At 41.0% G+C, this 19462-nt stretch overlaps 1 protein-coding gene across 2 annotated transcripts; it reads right to left on the bottom strand.

Moving 5' to 3' along the window:
• Nucleotides 1–89: 89 nt before the first annotated feature.
• ORC2 (origin recognition complex subunit 2) lies at nt 90–16309 on the bottom strand. 2 transcript variants are annotated; one of them, XM_035332050.1, is made up of 16 exons: nt 15699–15875; nt 15105–15248; nt 14731–14817; nt 14144–14233; nt 13360–13391; nt 12012–12069; nt 10948–11129; nt 10240–10338; nt 8485–8594; nt 6290–6422; nt 5783–5879; nt 3925–4071; nt 3135–3306; nt 2777–2838; nt 1867–1985; nt 90–359 (listed from the first exon to the last, which is right to left on the bottom strand). In XM_035332050.1, exons 1-16 carry the CDS (start codon nt 15769–15771, stop codon nt 99–101), a joined length of 1866 nt encoding a protein of 621 aa, XP_035187941.1. In that variant the 5' UTR covers nt 15772–15875; the 3' UTR covers nt 90–98. The 2 variants fall into 2 exon arrangements, with proteins under 2 accessions (XP_035187941.1, XP_035187943.1); XM_035332052.1 differs by lacking the exon at nt 15699–15875 and adding an exon at nt 16144–16309 and having other exon boundaries at nt 220–1225.
• Nucleotides 16310–19462: the final 3153 nt, after the last annotated feature.

Below are 19462 nucleotides of genomic sequence, written 5' to 3'. Positions count from 1 at the left end.
ACATGATAATGAAAACGAGGCTTTTGCATAACTGCCAGAAAGATCTCTATCTTCCTATAACAAAAACATTTCTGGAAGACGAGACAAGCTAATGAAAATTAATAAAGTACTTTATTTGGTTGATATGTACTATTACAACATTGAGCTGTAACACAGCTACCAAGTATTAGACATAATGAGTCCCTGAAGTCTGTCTGGCAGACTACAGTTGATGAAACTATAGGGCTTACTCCCACATACCTGAGAAACACAATGAAGAAGAGCTGCGAAACTTCAGCAGTCTCCCAACCTCTAAGGGCTACAAAAAGGGAGAGCTTGTAAGTGGCATTTAAGGCCTCCACTAGTACCAATGGACACTCCTGATGTAAAAAAGACATATATACAATCAAGCTTTTTAAAAATAAACAAGCTTCACAGCCTCTTCACATTCCTGGATTGCAAGTTGGAAAGCAGATGAAAAAAGCTGGATTTTCTCAACCTCATCAAGAGGCAACAACTTGAGTCCATCACAATTCTGATCACCTAAATCCACTTATGAACGAATTCTAGCTTGGGAAAAGTCCTTCAGTTCTATTGCCAGAATTTAATAAGTTACCCACAGTATCCCTGTCCCGCTCATATTCTCCTCCATGTGCAGTCAAGGCAGGTCTCTTAGCATTATAAATCTTTACTTGTTTATACACTGGAAGCCAGTCTTGTCTAACTGGTGAAGGAGTACCAGAAAGCACTCAGTTGAGAAAAATTGCATCACGAATACAAACTAAAGCTCTGACCATCTGATGGTTTGCACTTCCCATGTGAACTGCTCCAACCAAACCCTCATGTCTAGTGAGGCAATGAGCAGAAGGCACAGAGTTAGTTTTCCTGACTGTATGGTTGCCTACATAGATACAAAAGTATCATCTGAGCTAAGAGACAAAGCAGACAAATCTAACTTCAGGGCAAGAAATACCTTGCTTACATAGGTCATCATTCCAAACTGCCTGAAGTAGCTGAACAAGAAGCACTTTTCATTACAATTATTACATTTCAGTAAGTAGTCCAGCAGTTTTGGGTTGGAAAGAGAGATCTGAGTATAGGCCCCTCTCCAGCAGCCCTTGAGAGCAATTGCCGTAGATGTTTTGGGAACAGACAGACGTTATACATCTTCATCCTCTTTCTCTAAGAAGTCGGTCAAGGTACTGTCATCTACAGGAATTAATAAGTACTCCACACCATCAGCTCCCTGAGAACAGACATGCAACACACATTCTGTTAACACCAGTGCACAGCGCAACGCAAGCCACTAGATAGCACTGCTATGCTGACATGTACTTGCAGGTGGGGTGTGAGCTGGCCAGCATTCACAACAACTACATTTCTAAAACCAGGAATATTTCCCTAGATCAACACTGGAATTGTACAAACATCGAGAAAACTCAAAGCTTCTGGTGGGCTGTGCTAGTCTGTCACTACATAGCTCCTCAACCTTTGCTCTGCTTAGCACTGCTATACTGCCTCATTATTAGGGCTAGCCTGTACTCTTCTAACATGCAAATATAGGTAGCTACGTGAAGCAGACTGGCAGCCTCCAGAATCCATTACTTCTCAAGGAAGCTGAGTTCCACAAAGACCTGTAGGTTGCAGAATAACCAAACCACAACACATTTTTACAGCCCCCTATCCATATGAATGGTGTTCACAGATTGTGTAATTGCAGCTCTTTCCATGACTCCAATTTCAGCCTTTGCTAGTCCCCAGGTGCTTCGAACAATACAGCCTCACTGTGAGCTGCAGACTTGTGTCTTAGGAATACTTCCAAGGAAGCAAGCAGTGTTTTGTTTAAGATAGCTGAATTCCCAGAATTATCTTCCTCCCCCAACTCACCCGTTTGGTCCGGATGAGCTTGTGGTCCCTGAATTCTGTCAACTGTGCCCTGAGTGTCAGGTCACTGTTTACAAGGAAAGCCTCCCGACACTGCTGGTAGAAGTCTTGGAAAGAGAGGCCTAGAGATAGAAAAGGGCAAGAATGAGAAACTGAAGTGGTAAGTTTGTCCCATGTTTCCAATCTAACAATACATGGTATCTCCACCTACAAACATTGCTTTGGCTTACACCACAATGGCTACGGCACCATCATCACTTTAAGTACACAACAATGCTAATATTTCAGTAATCAACAGGAAAAATTTGATTTAACATTCCAGTCACCCTGTCTGCCTAGCAGAATTTTAATATGACCTTAAATGCACTTCTCAGCATAGCCCACCTTCCAGTTTGCAACTCTTCTATCCTACTTCTGTCTTTCTGAACAATTATCATACTGCTTATATCCTCTGCAGCATCTGTTAGAGACAATGACAGCATATTCCACATATATCCTAGAAAGCAGGTTCACATCAGAGGTCATCTAGGAGCAGCACGGGAACTGAATATCCTCTTCTCACCTCTTCTCTTCTTTATTAGGTGCTAGTATTGTGCCAATTCATTTTCTTCCCTGATTTTATTTTATTTTTTAACTCCAGTCTCCCCTGAATGGTCTCAATAATGTCTAAACTTGAAAGTAGACAACAGTAAGAGGAGATCCTTAGGATCCAGCCACTCTGTTGATTTCCTCTTAGAGTAAGATTCAGCACCACTAGAAAGATAGTCTATACGACTAAGACTCACTGAACCAACAGTTACAGCTCTTCTGTTGCTGATGATGTAACCTGCAAATCCAAAGCCAGTGCCACTGAGACTGAGCTTGCAACACCACCACTCCACTCCAAACAGATGAGGAAATGGTCCGTATGTACCTGGGTAAGATGGGTTGTCCTTGTTCTCCAGCTGGTACTGGGCAAGCAGTCTGAATATCCCCCTAAGTAAAAGGAGATGGGGAGGAAAACAGGGAAAAAAGGCAAATATTCTATTTCCCTCATGACCAGGACTTGGTGCATTTAGTCATTGGGTAAAGCTTGCTATCCAAACTGTTCATTTAAAGTAAACAATCACATGGAAACCAGGTCCCATCATTTTAATCTTGAAAAATGCTGTCAGAAAACAGGGATTGTCTCCTGCTAGGTGTATACGTAACAGTTAACACAGAAGACCAGAGTAACCTACTACAGACTGGATCCTCAGTAGGTGCTGTTGTGAAATGTAACAGCGCCTTACCTGGCATTCAGCGTGAGACTGTGCAGGACATGAGTTAGGGAACTCAAAGCCAAAGAACCAGATTGCTGTACTAACATTGAGTTTTCATAAGATGTTTCTTCCACATAAGGACTAAACGTGGTTGTCTCATACCAAAGCCAATTGTAGAGGCTTTGCTTTGCTTGATCCCACACTAGACAGAGAGGAAAGAAAAAGCAGACAGAATTAGTAGGTTTAGCTTTTCTCAGGCATTAAATAAGCAATATTAAAATGTACTGATCTACTACAATATATGAGAAAACAATGCATGCTTATGAAATTTGCAGTACATGCACCCAAATAGTCACGGTTCAGGCAAGACAATTCTCTGCAACAGAAGAATGTTTGCATACATTCCCTTTTCATACCAGCTTCATGGGTATGCTGTAAATCATTCCAGAATCAGCAGTGTGCAAAGAATTTCTGGCTGATAAAATTGTTTAGATGCAGTGACAGCCATAACATTCAATCTCCATTTCAGTATGTCCCTAAGTCAAAGGGTGCCAGAAGCCTGTAGTCTTTTTTTATTTATTTATTATTATATACATATATAATAATAAGAGAGACTGGTAGTTTTCAGTATCTTTATAGAGTTTTGCTTCAACAAGGCCACAGTCCCAATCACAGCTTCTAGCTGCTACAACCATACATACATCACCAGGTCTATTTTGCACATCAAGAGTAATACATGAGCTTATGAAACACACACAGCAGCCCCAAAGTAGAATGCAGATTCTTCTCTTTTTGCTACATCAGGCCCTAGGGGACTCACTGAGAGGAGCATTGATGTGATCAATAGAAGCAATGAGGTAAACACTAGGCAGGGAGGACAACTGTGCAAGGATCTGCTGACTTCTTTCTCCTCTCAACATCTGGCTGTCCAGGTTATGAATAAGGATGTAGAGCTCCAAAGATGAATCTACAAGGTCACAAAAAACAGCAGAGAACCAATCAAAGAAACTGCACACAAAGTGGTTTCCCATTCCCAGTGCAGCCTAGGACAAATATGTTCCACCACGCTTCATGTTCACCATTCCGTTATCAAATAACTTCCCTTGTACAGCTTACACTGATCCCTGTCCCACACTTGGTGTTTCTGAGCAGCTGAGAGGCTTTCTCTGAATTCACTGTATTGCAGTTCTCATCACAGCTACTATTCTTTCTGCATCTAAAGTTTTTAATCTTAAAAAACTTTCTACTTGCTCAGTGCCCTTCCAGGAATCACCTATGGTTTTCAGTGATTCATTTTTTTTTTTCAGTTTTCAGTGATTCCTGTGATCCAGGATCATTCAAACATCCCTTAGAAGGGAAGTCTAAGCACAGTTTGTTCAGCTGCTTTTAAGTTGCATGACTAGGATCCTTAAGCCCTTCCTCATACAATGAAAACACAGATGTGTTTTCATTGTATGAGGGCTGTATGTATGTATGACTGGATCCACAGCCTACTGAATTCATTAGAATTCTTTCCCACTAAGCCCTCAAAGAAAGTTACAAAAACTGAGCTTGGATAATACAAACAGTAGTTAAGATTCCCAACTTAGCTTGTTGCTGCTGTAGTCATCCCTAGGCAACAACTGTTTCCTGAGCCCAGAAATAATTACGGAAGAGTAGCTAGTTTTTGTGCAAATGAATACATACTTGGCTGTCACGGGAAACCAGAAGTTCCTCAGACTCCCTGTCAGATCAGCTATAGTGTAGTACATGAAACCGATTTATGTAGCTTCAAAAGGGTACTGCCATTAATCAGTCTTTTTCGCTCAGTCCCACCAAAACCACTAAGATAAGGATGGAGAAAACATTTAAACACCACCAAAGCCCGGTACAATTAAGATTACATGGCAATTTTCCATATAGACATAAGCAATACAACCTACAAACAAAGAGAATTCATCAAGCACTCAGTGTGGCAGTGCCCATTTAACTTGGCTTTTTGAAACCATTTTTAACCTGCTTGTCTGACGTTGCTGTCCTTTATTTAATCTTAACATCCGTACACGCATATATTAAGCTTACATGATGAATGTGCTAAACCATGTACATTTAAGCGTTAATCCAGCCTATAATGAAATTTATGGAAAGACCCCCCCCCCGGGGATGATTTTCCCAAGGGGCTCAAGGGACTTGGTATCCATCAGCAGCTGTCATTCCAACTCTTTGTTCTGTTCATCTCAGCAAGGTTTGTATCACATTCTCAAGCAGCCACTCAGAACCATGTTCCCTCGTATAACTGGAATTTACCTATCCAGTCTTCCACCAGGGAACATGTGGCTACAGAGACACCATATGAGTAAAGCACAAAGGCATCACGCTAAATGCAAGAAACATTAGCATTTCAGCTTGCTAAAGGGTTGAGTAGCCTCTGGCTTGCCAGAATGCTCATGTCCTCCTCCTTCTCTTTCCACAGAATTTAGTGTGTTAAACGCTGACAAAGATAACAAATTGGGATCATGTGCACATGATCCTGGTGCGTGCTTTCAGAAGTAGCATAAACTTCAAGACTAGAAAACACTAGCTACAGTAGACTTAAACTGTAATGGCATATATGAAAACTGTGAGCAGAGAAAACGTCCAGGCCCTCCTAACAGTAAGCAAACTCTGCTGTTTTTATGTACAAAAATAAGTCATTTCACCTTCTTTAAACCTTTTAATGATGAATTCAAGTTGGTCAAGGGGGCTGCGAAAAGTCCCTATATGGTCCAGTACCTCCTCTGTGATGGAGTTGAGAATCTGAAACAGAAAATAGCAGTCACCACCGCCCCTTCTGAAGGGCTCTGGCACTGAAGAGCCTAGTGCAGAATATCTGAAAGTTAGCCCTTTACTGTCATGATAGAGATACTCTGATTATTACCATAAAATTCCCCAGTCAATGTAAGCCAAAAATTGCTACTCTTTTTCAAAACAGTGATATAAAATAACATTTCAGACAGATGAATATATTACTGATGAGAATCACAGCTATTCCTTCAAAAACGCATAGGCTCATTTCTTTAAAAAAATATATAGGAACTGCTCTTCATTCAAGAGTCTATTGCTATAAAATGAAAGCAGCTCTCCTTAATGTTTTACATTGAAAGATTTTAGAGGTATCTGCAACACAGGATGATTAAGTAAACATATGAGCTTTTTCTCACACTTACAGATCTCACAGTGATGCTAGGGAAGTATCCATTAACTACAAGGTGAACAGAATCCTGGAGCATAGAGATGCGAAACTTCTCTAACAAATCATGCTTTGAGCCCAGTCCATAAAGCACGATGCTGAAACCCAAGCTGCAGGGAAGTGAGCAAATACACAGAATCAAAAGAAAAGTAAAAGTCCATTTTTAGGTTTATACATTCACATTTTCATTAAGCAAAATGATTAATTGCAATCTTGCCTCTAAAATTCTCACATTTTTAAGGAATTCGTCAACTCCAGGCTTACCTTCTGCTCACAGCTGACACATAGGGTTATCTGCAACATATCCAGATTGTGGCATGTGCATCCTAGTTAAAGGGGTGTTTTAGCTGACTAGAGAACCACAAATTTAGCAAAACATCTATGGAAGAAAATGGTACTGTCCAAGAGTATGAGACTAGACCTGCATCTTCAAACTAATGAAGACTAACAAACATTCACATTTACTCCCTCACCCTCTGATTATATTAAATGTTTACTAGGGGTCACAGTCACTACAAGGAAAAAAAAAAAAAGAAGCCTGCAAGGTGATTTTCTATTATTATCCACAGGCACAATTTTACTGCAAAATCCGTTTATTCTCATATCCCTTCCCTATCCTGATTGCTTCATAGAAAAAGCATAAAAAGAACATGGTAAAAATTCACAAATCTTTACTTTGTTTTGAGGAGCAGGAAAAACATCATATTCACCAGAACTAAGTGTCAGCTTGCTCAAAAAGCACTGGACAAAGGTAAGGTGTTGAACAACTGTCACTGACTTCACTATTGTGTATGATTTGTTCCTTTCACACTGCCACATACAACTCTAAGCATTTCTCCAGGTCCCTGAGTCACAGAGAACTCCTCCTCCAGCAAGTCTCCAACTTTCAAGGCTTTTCATATGCTCTGTCACTCCCCATGGAACACAAATTCACTTATAATCCACTCCCTTGCAAAGGGCTTTCTCCTCATGAGCATCTGCTCCTGCCTCAGCACTTAATTTCAGAGTTGGGGGCTTGTCTTCTCTAAGGCACTTTAGAGTCTCACAGTTCTCTGTACTTCCCCATTTAATTTATTGCTTATTCTTTTCTCCTTTCCTCCAAGATACATGCAAACCCAGATAAAATTAACGCTAACATTTTCAACAGCATTAAGGTTTCTTCTTACCTAGACCATTAGGTACTATAGAAATTCTGAGTTTACTGCTACACCACTGAGGATAGCCACATACTGAAGAAACTGACAGTGGGCTACTCAGTACCAACTATACCGTTGAAAGCATACCCAGCTGTTCAGAAATGCCACATTTCTCATCATTCGTGTTCCCTATTTGTAAATGCCCTCTATCTTGGTTTACAGAGGAACAAACTAGTGAGGCAGAATGTAATCTCATTTAATCAAAATGATGAAATCTGCATCAGAAGAAGCATGGCCAGCAGGTTGAGGGAGGTGATTCTCCTCCTCTACTCTACTCTCATGAGACTGAACCTGGAGTGCTGTGTTCAGCTCTGGGGCCTCCAGAAAAGAAAGACATGGACCTGTTGCAGTGAGTCCAGAGGAGGGCCATGAAGATGATCAAAGGGCTGGAGCACCTCTCCTATCCATGAAGACAGAGAGAGCATAGAGAAAAGAAGGCACTGGGGACACCTTATAGTGGCCTTCCAGTACTTAAAGGGGACCTACAAGAAAGATGGAGAAGAGACTCTTCATCAGGGAGTACAGCAATAGTACAAGGGGTAATGGTTTTAAACTAAAAGAGGGTACATTTAAATTAGACATTAGGAAGAAATACTTTACTATGAGGGTGGGGAGGCACTGAAACAGAGAAGCTGTGGATGTCCCATCCCTGAAAGTGTGCAAGGCCAGGTTGGATGGGGCTTTGATTAAGTGGGTCTAGCGGAAGGTGTCCCTGCCCATGGCAAGGGGGTTAGAACCGGACGATCTTTAAGGTCCCTTCCAACTCCAACCATTCTGTGATTCGCTTCAGTTCAAAAAGTTAGTCAGATACGATTTGGTCTACAGAAAATTTTGTGCAAAATAATGACACCTAATTTTAAATTCGAGCAATCAAAAAAAAATCCTTATCTCATCCCCAGGATGTTGTTGATATGAGGCTAAGTTTATGGCAATGCCTGTTTGCTAGGTGTCTTCAGCAGTTCTCATTGGTACTTACTGTAATTGCAGTATCCACTTGGAAAACAGGGACTCATATTGCTGGTTTAGCTCTTCAATTTCAGCCGCATAGGCAAGGGGAGACTTTTCCAGAAGGTCATGCAGTGTTTGCTGTGTTGAGAAAGAGGTAAGATGACAGTAATTCAAAGCTGAGAAAAATAGGACATATGCGTGGAGTCCTTACAAATGCCCCTCTAGTATGTTTTCTAGCTAGAGGTTAGAATGGTTTTCACCAACGGTGCACCCAACTCATGTTTTTCCATGTACACCCCCCTTTGAGGACTCTAAAAACAGCTTTGCTACTGGAGAAACAAAGCAGAGAGTAAATGACCTTAGTATGGGAAATGTCAGCCTGACAAGAACTAGAACTGATGTCTATGCAACTACTGCATCATGGTTATCTCATCCTTCTGAGTATGGGAACACCACTGTGGAAATAATGGACATGCTTAGAACTTAAAACAGCATCAAGCACAGTACTAGGAAGATACCATCACCATAACTAAGTTCACAGGAGCAAGGACCCCAATTAACATGTTAGCAATGGTTCATGTTTGTGTTTGTAACAGAATGCTCATAAACATAATCATAGAAAAGCAAAATACAAATCATATACTGCAGAGAAGTAAAATCATAACTGTAGACAAAGTGCTATTTCAAAATATCAAGAATCAAAGGATTAATTAAGCTTCAAAGATGTGCTGGGATGTTGGTGTTTAAACAGCACAGTAGCATGACAAGTGACATCAGATCTACATTGGCCTCCCTCTCTATTCAATTTTAACAGCTTTGCTTTTACTCCCCTGCAGTAGAAGACAGCTTACTCTGGAAAGAGCACAAAAGGCAGCTGCAGTATACCAGACAAACATAAAGCATTGAGAGACAGAACTGCTAAACCTTCACTTTCTTTGGCGCCAGCAGTAGATTTAATACTGAAAGCCTTGATTTTGGTCTGGAGCTATTATGAAAGAACTTGTTAAAAACCCAGATGTCTCTCTGGGTAGCAATTCTAGACAACACTAGGCATCAGGCAATTTGCATATATGCCATCTTTTAAAACCCAGTTGGGTGCACAGACACAAGAGCAATTTGCATGTTATACATGCTTCCCTGGTTCCTGTCTGTGCATACCTGTCTCTCTAAGATACAATTGCTTACTTAAAACTGGCTGTAGAAGTGGCATATTGAAAAAAGTGTAGTAATCCAGTCACCACAATTAGACAGATTCTGTCTTCTAGGAACTGGAAGGGAACAAAGTGCATTTCACAAACTAGGTGACAACATTTAAAGCTGTCCCAATCCTGTACAGGGTTCAACCCAGTAATGCACAGATGAAAAGGGCTCTCTCCATCTCTTCTACACATTATCAAGACCATTTATAATTCCCCATAGCATTTCATTGACAAAACATTGGTTTGATTATAATTTTTAGTGTAGGTCCCTACAATTCTGCTTTTCCCTCTTCTCCTCCAAAATCAAATTTTAACCTGTTCTCATGACTGCAGCTTTCAACCTTCTCCCTGCATTTTCCCTACTGGCTCAGGTCCCAACAACTGCCCACTGTCACTGTCCCTGCTCAGAGCAGGAAGGCATAAGGGAGACACAAAGCTTGAAACTGCATAAATCAGCATTACCACCAAGAATATCATCAGCAGAGATAAAGTAAAAATAGCAACATCAGGCAATTTTGATGGGAGAGATCTTTACCAAATAAATCAAAAGCTCTGTGAGTTGTGCAATTCACTCTGAAGTGTACCTGACTCAATCTTCTCTTCCGTAACTTCTGCAGCGTTCGATCCGAAGTGAGCACTTTGGAACTACTGTGAGCTTCAAAGTATTCCTCCACCAGGTTGCTCTAAAAATGGACAGAAAGAATCAGCCACACCTCTGCTAACAGGTTACCCCTCTCCCTTTGTACCCACAAACATGTCTGAACATGGTCAGTATGAGCCACAGAGCAAAGATGAACAGAAATCCAGAAGATGTTTGTGAACATGGTTTCTACAGCAGCATTATGCTAAAGCTAAACATTCAGATGGTTCTTTACCAGAGATAAAGAGAGAGAATATATTCAGAGGGAGCAGAACACAGCAATAATACAGGGGGGATCCTTGGTGCTGGAGGGAAATAAGATGACAAAGCTGAACACCAAGCCAGAAAGTAAAGTGTGATTCTTTTTGTGTTACAGGAGTCAATTTCTTCATCATTTCTTAGGTCTCCTGTTTCACAGGCATCTTAGAACATCTCATTCTGTAGCTGCTGAGAATACAGACTGGATTAGCACATAGGCTCACATGATGCTCATCTAACAGAGATTGCTCAGAAATACAGCAAAGGACAACCCAGCTGGTTTAATTTGAAATGAATCTAGCAGTTCTTCCCTAGGTGCGGTCTCTGACAGCTTACTGTTAATAAACATCCCTTCACTCTTGCTGGCTCAGGGGTACATTTTCTGCACACTCACTATCTTGTCCTTTTTTTTGGTTACTTTTCTTCTGGAAGGAGGTGTAGATGCAACTTTAGCTTTTGCTGGTGTGTTTTGACTTGATAAAAGAGTGCTGACTTCTTTCTGGGTTTCTTCATCTTCTTCCTCCTCTGAGCAGGAAGCAGAATATTCGCTTTCACTTTCTAAGTAAGCATCTGGAGCTGAAGGATAAATTTAAGGTTAAAAGTTACCAATGATTTCTTACACAGAATGCATTTTGCACCATCTATCTCTCACATACATTCTCTAGGTGTTTTTCAAGCATATGATTCCTAAATGTATTTCATAGAAAAGTAACATCAATGCTTACAAAGACTACAAACACACACAGCCATTTCATTCCATTTTCAATGCAGAAATTGTTTAGTAAAGCCCTGCACAGAAATATAATTCTACCCTAAAAACTGACTGAAAGTAGATAATGTATTTCCCTATTTTTCTTAGCACCTCTATTTCAGTTTTCCCAAATGCCAGTCATTCAAGCTGGGTATCTTCTGGTTCACACCCTGTAAGAAAGGTTTTGTAAAACACCTATCTCAACAATATTGGTTGAAGAACACAGACAGAATCTGTCTCAGTTGTGGTCTTTCAACACAAGAAGAAAATGAATGTGAAATGTCACACACTGAGCTCTCCTCTGCACTCATTCTGAGCACATATAGTCAGCCAGCCATTACAAATAATTTGCCACAAATGTTCCAGCCATCAACAAAAAGTTTTTATGACTTGGTTCAAGCAATTATACCAAACTGAAGTGTCAGCACAGGTAAGATTACTCAAAGTTTTTCCTCTTCTGATCATGTCTCTGAAGCTCAGCAACTAGGTGCTTCTAAATCCTCCACCCCATTCCTACGTAGCAAACTTCTGTATGGAAAGATCTGCACAGGCTTCCCTGGGGACGTTTCTATACACTATACAGGATGAATCAGGCTGTTTCAGTCAGTCCACTGCTACAGGCAGAAGACCATAAGCAGGTGAAGCACTCTCCTCTGAACACAGTGCTTTGCTGACTATAGGAGCTGTCTGCAGATGTTTATCTTTACCTGCTAGCCTTTTGCGAAGTCTGTAAGGTGTGGTAGACACAAAATCATTCTTTTTACTCTGTAACAACAACAAAAAAGGGCATTAGAAGAAGTCACATATACCTCCCCAAAAGAGCCCTTTGCTAAGCAAAGCATAGAATCAACTTTCATTTCCAAGCTATTACAGCCCACAAGAAACTGGGAGAGCAGAGGCAGTAAGTCTGTACAGTTCTTATCTTGCCATTCACAGTTAGAGAGAGGTAGGATCAGGATGCAAAAAGGGCTTAATTCTTTGAATTAACGTCCTGAGGTGGAGTGTAGAAAACTGAAATCTCCAACCAAGATGCTAACTTTGGCCCCTTCAGAAGAGTCAGACTGAAGAAAGGATGAATTGGAAATGCTTCTGCTCACCTGAGCAGCAGCTCATCTTCCACATCACAATGTCTATTGCAGGGTCATTTTGAAGCCCACCATAAAAACTCCCACTCAGAATATTAAACCCAAAAGGAATACAGAAAATGGAATCTGAGCTGCCCAAGGTCACCAAGTTGCAGTGGCATGTCTTCCTTAAACATGTACAAACCACACACACACCTGACAAAGACACCAGATCAAATTTGCAATAATCCAGTCAAAGTGGATGTGGTATCATCAAGGAGTAAATATGGCATCCCAAAACAACATCTCTTATGGGCATCTCCCACCTGGGAACCTTACAAAGGAAAAGCTCTGCACACATTTCTGGAACAACACTATGATGTTTTAGAAAGCCAGCTGTTTCACAGCACTCTCTCTATAACCACAGCTGACAGGTGTAGACTGTATATGTCTGTAGCATCACAAAAGGAGACATCAACTGTCAAGATATCTCCCCTGATATCACAATTTGTGTGTTAGTTTCTTTTTAAAATAAACCAATGATAATTTAAGAAACTGAACAGCATCACAGTTCTTGAATTCTTGTTCTAACAGCACTGCTATCCTTATGATTACAGTTGTTCCTTCCTTTAATGAGAAATGGAAAGCCATGACTTTAACTGCATATTTAGAGACTGTTTAACATCCTCATTTGTGTAATGCACAGAAATAGTCTCCACCCATACTAATGAAGTTGTTAAACCTAGTGATCTGCACACTGACTCTAAATCCCATAGTCTTGATTAATGGTAGCTCTGGTTCTCACTTGAGCTACCCCTGCCCACGTGCATTAGCAGAGACAGACACACCTATAGTAATGTGGGTGAGGTTTTTCAAGGTCCATACTTTCCAGAACAGTAGTAACTGGTTCAAGTACTAAAAGTGCTAACAAGTTCAAGTACTAACAAGTTCAAGTACTAAAGTGAATTAAAAAATATAAATAATCACTCACCTTCTGCTGAACTTTGTTTGAACCTGAATGTTCTGCAAGACAAGAAAAGAAACAGCATAACAGAATACTGCATATTTTCAACAGCAGCACAAGATGCTCTATTAGAAAAATAGGCATCCACTATTCAAAGGTACGTTGCATCAGAGTATCAGCTCCCTGAGTGGTATGGGGGCAGCTCTTAGTTCCCCACAGGTAAGTGATTAAATATCAAAGTTAGTCAATATTATTTTCACAGAAGGCAGCTTTTAATTCTGGTCACAGCTCTGGGAGGCCCTCAGCAGGAGCAAGTTGATAAAAAGGAGCTAAATGTTCCCACCCAAGCACATCAGACTCCATTTTTGAGTACAAAGTAACGTACTCTTGCCAATCTTGATCCACACTGCCTTCTTGCACCTTTATTTCTCCCTACAGCATTAGGTGCTTGAAAACTAAATCATAAATCGCAAAGTTACATGCAATCCTGCCCACAACCCATTTGGCACTCAACATACCAGCTCAGCTCAAAACTCAAGTGCAAGCATCTGTGTTGAACACAGAGGAAATAGTTAAGAGTGACAGCAACAGATGAGAGAGAAGTTATTGTTTCATCTATACCAGCAGGACAGAACATAAGCTGCAACAGCCAGGTGAACAAGATGCCATGCAAATTCAGCCTACAAATTTGAACTGACCAGAATTCTCAAGCATGACAGAATCTGGGGCTCAAGCATCTGCTTTACCACACAAAGATGAACATAACACCTATTCACTCAGCTTCAGTTTCCCAAAACATCACAGAACTTACTGCTGCTTTGAGGTGTTTCGGTTGTCTTCTCAGGGCACTCAGAGTGATCAGATGCAACACTCCGTCCTGGTGTCTGGGCTAATTCAGAGGCTGTAGGGCATGGAGGGGAAAGAAGTTTCACATGTATGTCAGGTACAAAACTTCTTCTTAGCCCACAGTTAGCCTAGCAAACACAGACACTTTATGTAGGAGAAATCCCCTTCCACATAAAGCTAATACTATTTTTTTTTTTTTAAAAAAAAACAAACTCTTTGCTACACATCGAGTTATTCTCATACATCCTTCTAAGATACACACATAAAATGTCTACCATCCTTTGGCACATACATACAAATACTTCTCCCAACATTAAGAAACTTCTACTTTCTCTTATGTATTTATTTATTATATGTATCTCTTATCCCCACCATGCCTTTGCTTTGCCCTAGTGCTAAGCTTTTGTTTCTCAGGAAGACTGATTCAGAGTCAGATAAAAGCCACAGTAATAGTGCAAATATATATTTTGAGTGAACAGAAGAGTCATATATGTTCACAGGGGTACTCAAAAAGACCACCAGCCAGGACAAGAAGGAAAGAGGAAAACGTACCCAGCTCTGCCATTTTGTTGGAGTGTTTGGGAGTTTGGAATGTGTAAACTTCACCACCACCTACACCTGAGCCATTTTCCATCGAATCTGAAAACAGAAATATTACTTGTAACCATTTTAAAAGCACTGGTACATTTCCAATCCAAGAAAGATGGAATACAATACCATGGGGGCTCAAAGACCTCTTTACACTGCAGGTGTTATAAGCACCATTTAAAAAAATCCTAGAAATCATTATCTTCTCCTCTACTTGTTACCACAAGCATATCTAGAACTAAGAGCCTTCAAGAACAATTTCATAAGCATTGTACAGGTTTTTAACACTAAAAGAATCTCCTGAAGTAACAGCTGTGTTAGGTTTTCCCAGCCAATACCTTGAGCACATATGCCTAGAGCAGCAACATAGTCCTTCTCTTCCAGGAACTCTTGAGCTTCATCATCTGAGCAAGTATCGAGCTTCTTCACAAATCTCTTCACATTGAGTGTCAGTGGAGTTTTGTCTTTTCGTACTTTAATACCTAGAATTGTTATAAAAGGTTTTACTTTCTATGATTTCAATTGCAGTAGCATGCAGCTACCCCCTTAACAGACCAAGACACTGTTGTGCAAAGCACATATAAATACAAAGAAGAAAAGATTTCCTGTTAAAAGAAGAGATGGTCTGTGCCATGGAGGTCAGCTGACCCTAAAGCAATTAGGGTTACCTTTACCACAGAAGCTAGACATTGAAGTCAATTGTGAGGACGTGATCCCCATTTCAACACACACCTGCTTCCACAGATTGGGAGAAATGGCAGGGACACACACAGACGTAGTTCCAAATGCCACATGAAGAAGGTGACATTTAGGTGACTCTCTTCCCTAGGAAAATGGAGCAAGTCTAAAAGACCAAGCCTGTAGACTGCCAGAATGCTCACAGAGGAATTTAGGCTGAGACACCTCTGGACACTGTCTGTCTGTCTGTCCACCTTGCTCAAAACACGAGCAACGGCAACCTTGGCTCAGGGTGCTCCGCGCCTTGTGCAAGCAAGTTTCGAGCATTTTGCAGACTAAGCCTCCAGCCTTTACAAGCGGTCAGAACTGCAGCCACAGCCTCCCGCGGCGGCCTCCTCACCCCCCGTTCTGAGGTGGCTCTCGGGGCGCGCTGAAGCTCGGTGGGGCGGGAAGCGAGCCAGGCGACGCGCGCCGCTCCCGCAGGCCGTTACACACACGTCTCTGCGGAGGCACCAGGGCTCCCCTCCAGCCGCAGCTAACGGCACCCGCCCCCTCCACGTGCCGGGGCAGGCGCAACCGGCGGAAGAGACAGAGGGAGAAGGCGGCGGCGGCCCCTGTGCTGCCAGCAGCCGCCCCAGGCTGCTCGCTCCCCCCCTCCCCCCCCGCCATCAGCGCCCGCGGAGCGGCGGGCCGCCGTACCTGCGTCGTCGGCGATATGCTTCAGGACCGCCTCGTCGGGCACGAACTTGACTTCCAGGGCGGCGCCGCCCTTGCGCTCCGCCTGGCTCATGGCGGGTGCCCCCACGAGGGCCGGGCCCCTGCCCCCCGCGGCCCTGGCGGCTGCCCACCGGCTGTCCACCGCCCCTGAGGCGGCTGAAGGGAGGCGGAAGCGCGCCGCGCGGGCCCTAACCCGCCGCCCTTCCTGAGGGCCGCCCCACCGGGGAAGGCCGTCGCGCGGTGCTGACTGACGCGTGTCTCTGCCAACCCGCGCCCCTCTTCTTCCCAGGCCCGCCTGCCACCGGCGGGAGAGAGCGGGTGGGACTTCCGCTGCCAGCCACGTGCGCGAGCGCCCGAAGTTGCCGTGGCGACGCGAAGCCGCCGCCGGCCCCACGGCCTTGGCGGCTCCCCACCGCCCCCCTCCTCAGCTGACGTGCCCAATGCACATCCAAGTTACAAATACATACATACATAAAAGTCAACTGGCACCCTACACAGCTCTGTTCAGAAACAGCACGATATTTATTTATCATCTTTATATATTTATAATATATATATTTTTTTCTGCATTGCAGATTGTGTCGAGTTTTATACATCTCTATTTACAATGATTTAAAATAATTATATTTCATCTCTGGCAGGTATTTACAAAGTCAATAGTAACTACATTTCACATTTCAACAACAGTCAACAGCATTAACCAGTTCAGTAAGACGGGTAAGATAATGGCTTACATGCACCAATAACATGATCTTTGATACGTGCCATCTTCAGGTCTAAGAATGAAGATTTTCCCTGGTCCCATGTTAAATGACATCATACCATACAGCAGAGGTCGTGGTTACTAAAAACCCGTTTGGTTTAGTCCCTCACCAGTACCGCATCCTGAACACCTGGGGTTCATGCCAACACGCTGGGCTACCCTGGTGAAGAGGGGCTCACGCTACTAATCCATGCCCTTTTGTCTAGCCTATTTGTCCACAAGAAGTGCGCTACTTGCTGCTTATGCTCCTTCTATGACAGAGATAAGATTACATAAAGTAGTAAAAATCCTCAGAAACCTTAGTTCAGAGAAACAAACCTGGTATGACAGAAAAAGTAAGAAAATAATCTTTTAACCCTTGCAGAATAACTAACTTCTTGCTAGTAAAATTGACAGCATATCCTGTATTCTTACAAGGGCAATACAGAGCAAAAAAGATTCATTGTAAAATAGAATAATTACAAATTTAAAAAATGCAGCATGGGGTACCTCAATTTAGTTTTATAGCAAATAAAAGCCACTCTAGTAAATCTAAAATGTATTAAGAGTATCTGATTTAATTATTAAAAATCTTTATTAGCTTTTTCCTGGAATCACTGATATGGGAAAAAAAAGTTTGATGACTCAATTCTATTTAATCATATGGTATTTCTTCATAAATAACCAGCTAGTAACATCCATCCCAAAAGTATGCACCTTCTGCAAGTAAACAGTAAAAAGTCTTGTTTCAAAGTAATAATTGAACACTTGCACACAAAAAACACAGATGCACCCCAGTACTAGAAATCTATTAATACTTCGAGAAGCAGTTTATCTTGAGTGATTGCTAACTCACATCTACTGTATACTTCATAAAGTTTCTAATACTTGATTTTTTCATAAGCTAACAGCATGAAAGTTCTAGCACAATAGGAACCACTTAAACAGAAAGAAATGTCAACAGCCAGTATTTCTGTCATTCCTAAGTCCTACTTATTTTTAGATCATTTTTTCTTTGAAAAGGTTGCTTCAAATCATGCTAATTTGTTTTGAGATCAGTTCTGGGAAGGATAAGGATTCAAACACACAGGACAGGATCCACTACCTAAAAGAAAGATTAATTCCATAACAAAGCACCACATGGTCACTTTACTAGAAAGTAATCACAAACAAATCAGAAATCTTCCCTAATCAATTTTCCAAAAATCAAAAACCTCTGTGAAATCTATACCACATTTTAATGGATAATTAATCATCTTTTCAAGAGTCAAAATTTGAAGTAATTTAAAGACTATCAAAATGCAAAGACACTCTGCTCTAAATTGCTTACATGTTACTGACTATAAAAACATTGGGAGCTGACAAACAAGTAATTATTTAATACAACTTGATTTAATCACTTAGCCCATCATGCACAAGCTAAAGTGTAAGCCAAGGTTTTACTGTACAGACAAAAAGTTTTTACTGTACATATGTTGTCACTAGCAGCTCCTCACAGGAATAGCTTAGTAATCCTTTATGATGGAACAGATAATTTATGGACCCGTTTTTGAATTAATTTGGTCCCTCAAATGTTATGTTTTGTAAAATCTGATGACCACAGTAAAACAAAAACAAAAACAAAACAAAAAAAAAACCATGTTTTTGTACCCTAAAGAAAATAAATGAAATAAGAAAAGCAGAAATTATTGTAATTTTTTACATTAAATCTCTAATAAAGTCATATAACGTGGGACAGATTTTTACTAAATCCATTCCTGGCAGCTATGAGGTACCTTAGACTTCTATAGCTTGCTTCTGAACTTCTAATGTATTAGCTGACAGCAGGCCTTGACACTTGCCAAACTTATGAGAAAAGTTTACCTGAAATGACTACCTGCTATGTTTTGAAAGCTTGTTCCAAGACTTATTTTATTATTATTTTTTTAATAACTAAAACTTATTTACTGCTTTCTTTCATAAACTATTAATGAACCAAGTTGCTCACAGCTCTCCACTCTTTTACATCACTGTGTAAGAGGCAGGTGAGTATTTTAGCTCTTCAGCTGGTCATGACATGCAAATCTGACAGACTGATGTATGCATTCACTAACACAACACTCATGCTATCTGTTCCTCTAAATCATCTACAAAAAAAAGCTTTCCACAGTTAAGTTTACTCAAGTGACAATGGGACAACAAATTAATATTAGTTCAAAAAGCTAAGAAAAATTTCTCTTGATTTAATAAGAAAAAGAGAAATTAAGGCCTACATACTGGAAATAAATAGCATTTAAAATACTGGAAAAAAATATAAAATGTTGAACATTTTGATATCAAACAAGAATGAAATGCAAGTACATTCAGATGTATGAATGTACTGCTTATGATGCTTGGAAAGGAATAAACATTTGTAACTTCATCATCCTAAACAAGCCATTAAAAAAACCACAAACGTTTACCATTCCAACACTAACTATTCCAATGATGTAAATGGATGTTACAATGAGATGTAGCTAATGGTTTTAAGTGCTACATTAAGCATGCCAAGGTAACAATATCTTTGGCAATGACAGAATT

This window comes from Oxyura jamaicensis, chromosome 7, assembly GCF_011077185.1.
Source record: "Oxyura jamaicensis isolate SHBP4307 breed ruddy duck chromosome 7, BPBGC_Ojam_1.0, whole genome shotgun sequence".
Lineage (NCBI taxonomy): Eukaryota > Metazoa > Chordata > Aves > Anseriformes > Anatidae > Oxyura > Oxyura jamaicensis.
This window is presented reverse-complemented; position numbering and strand designations above follow the sequence as displayed.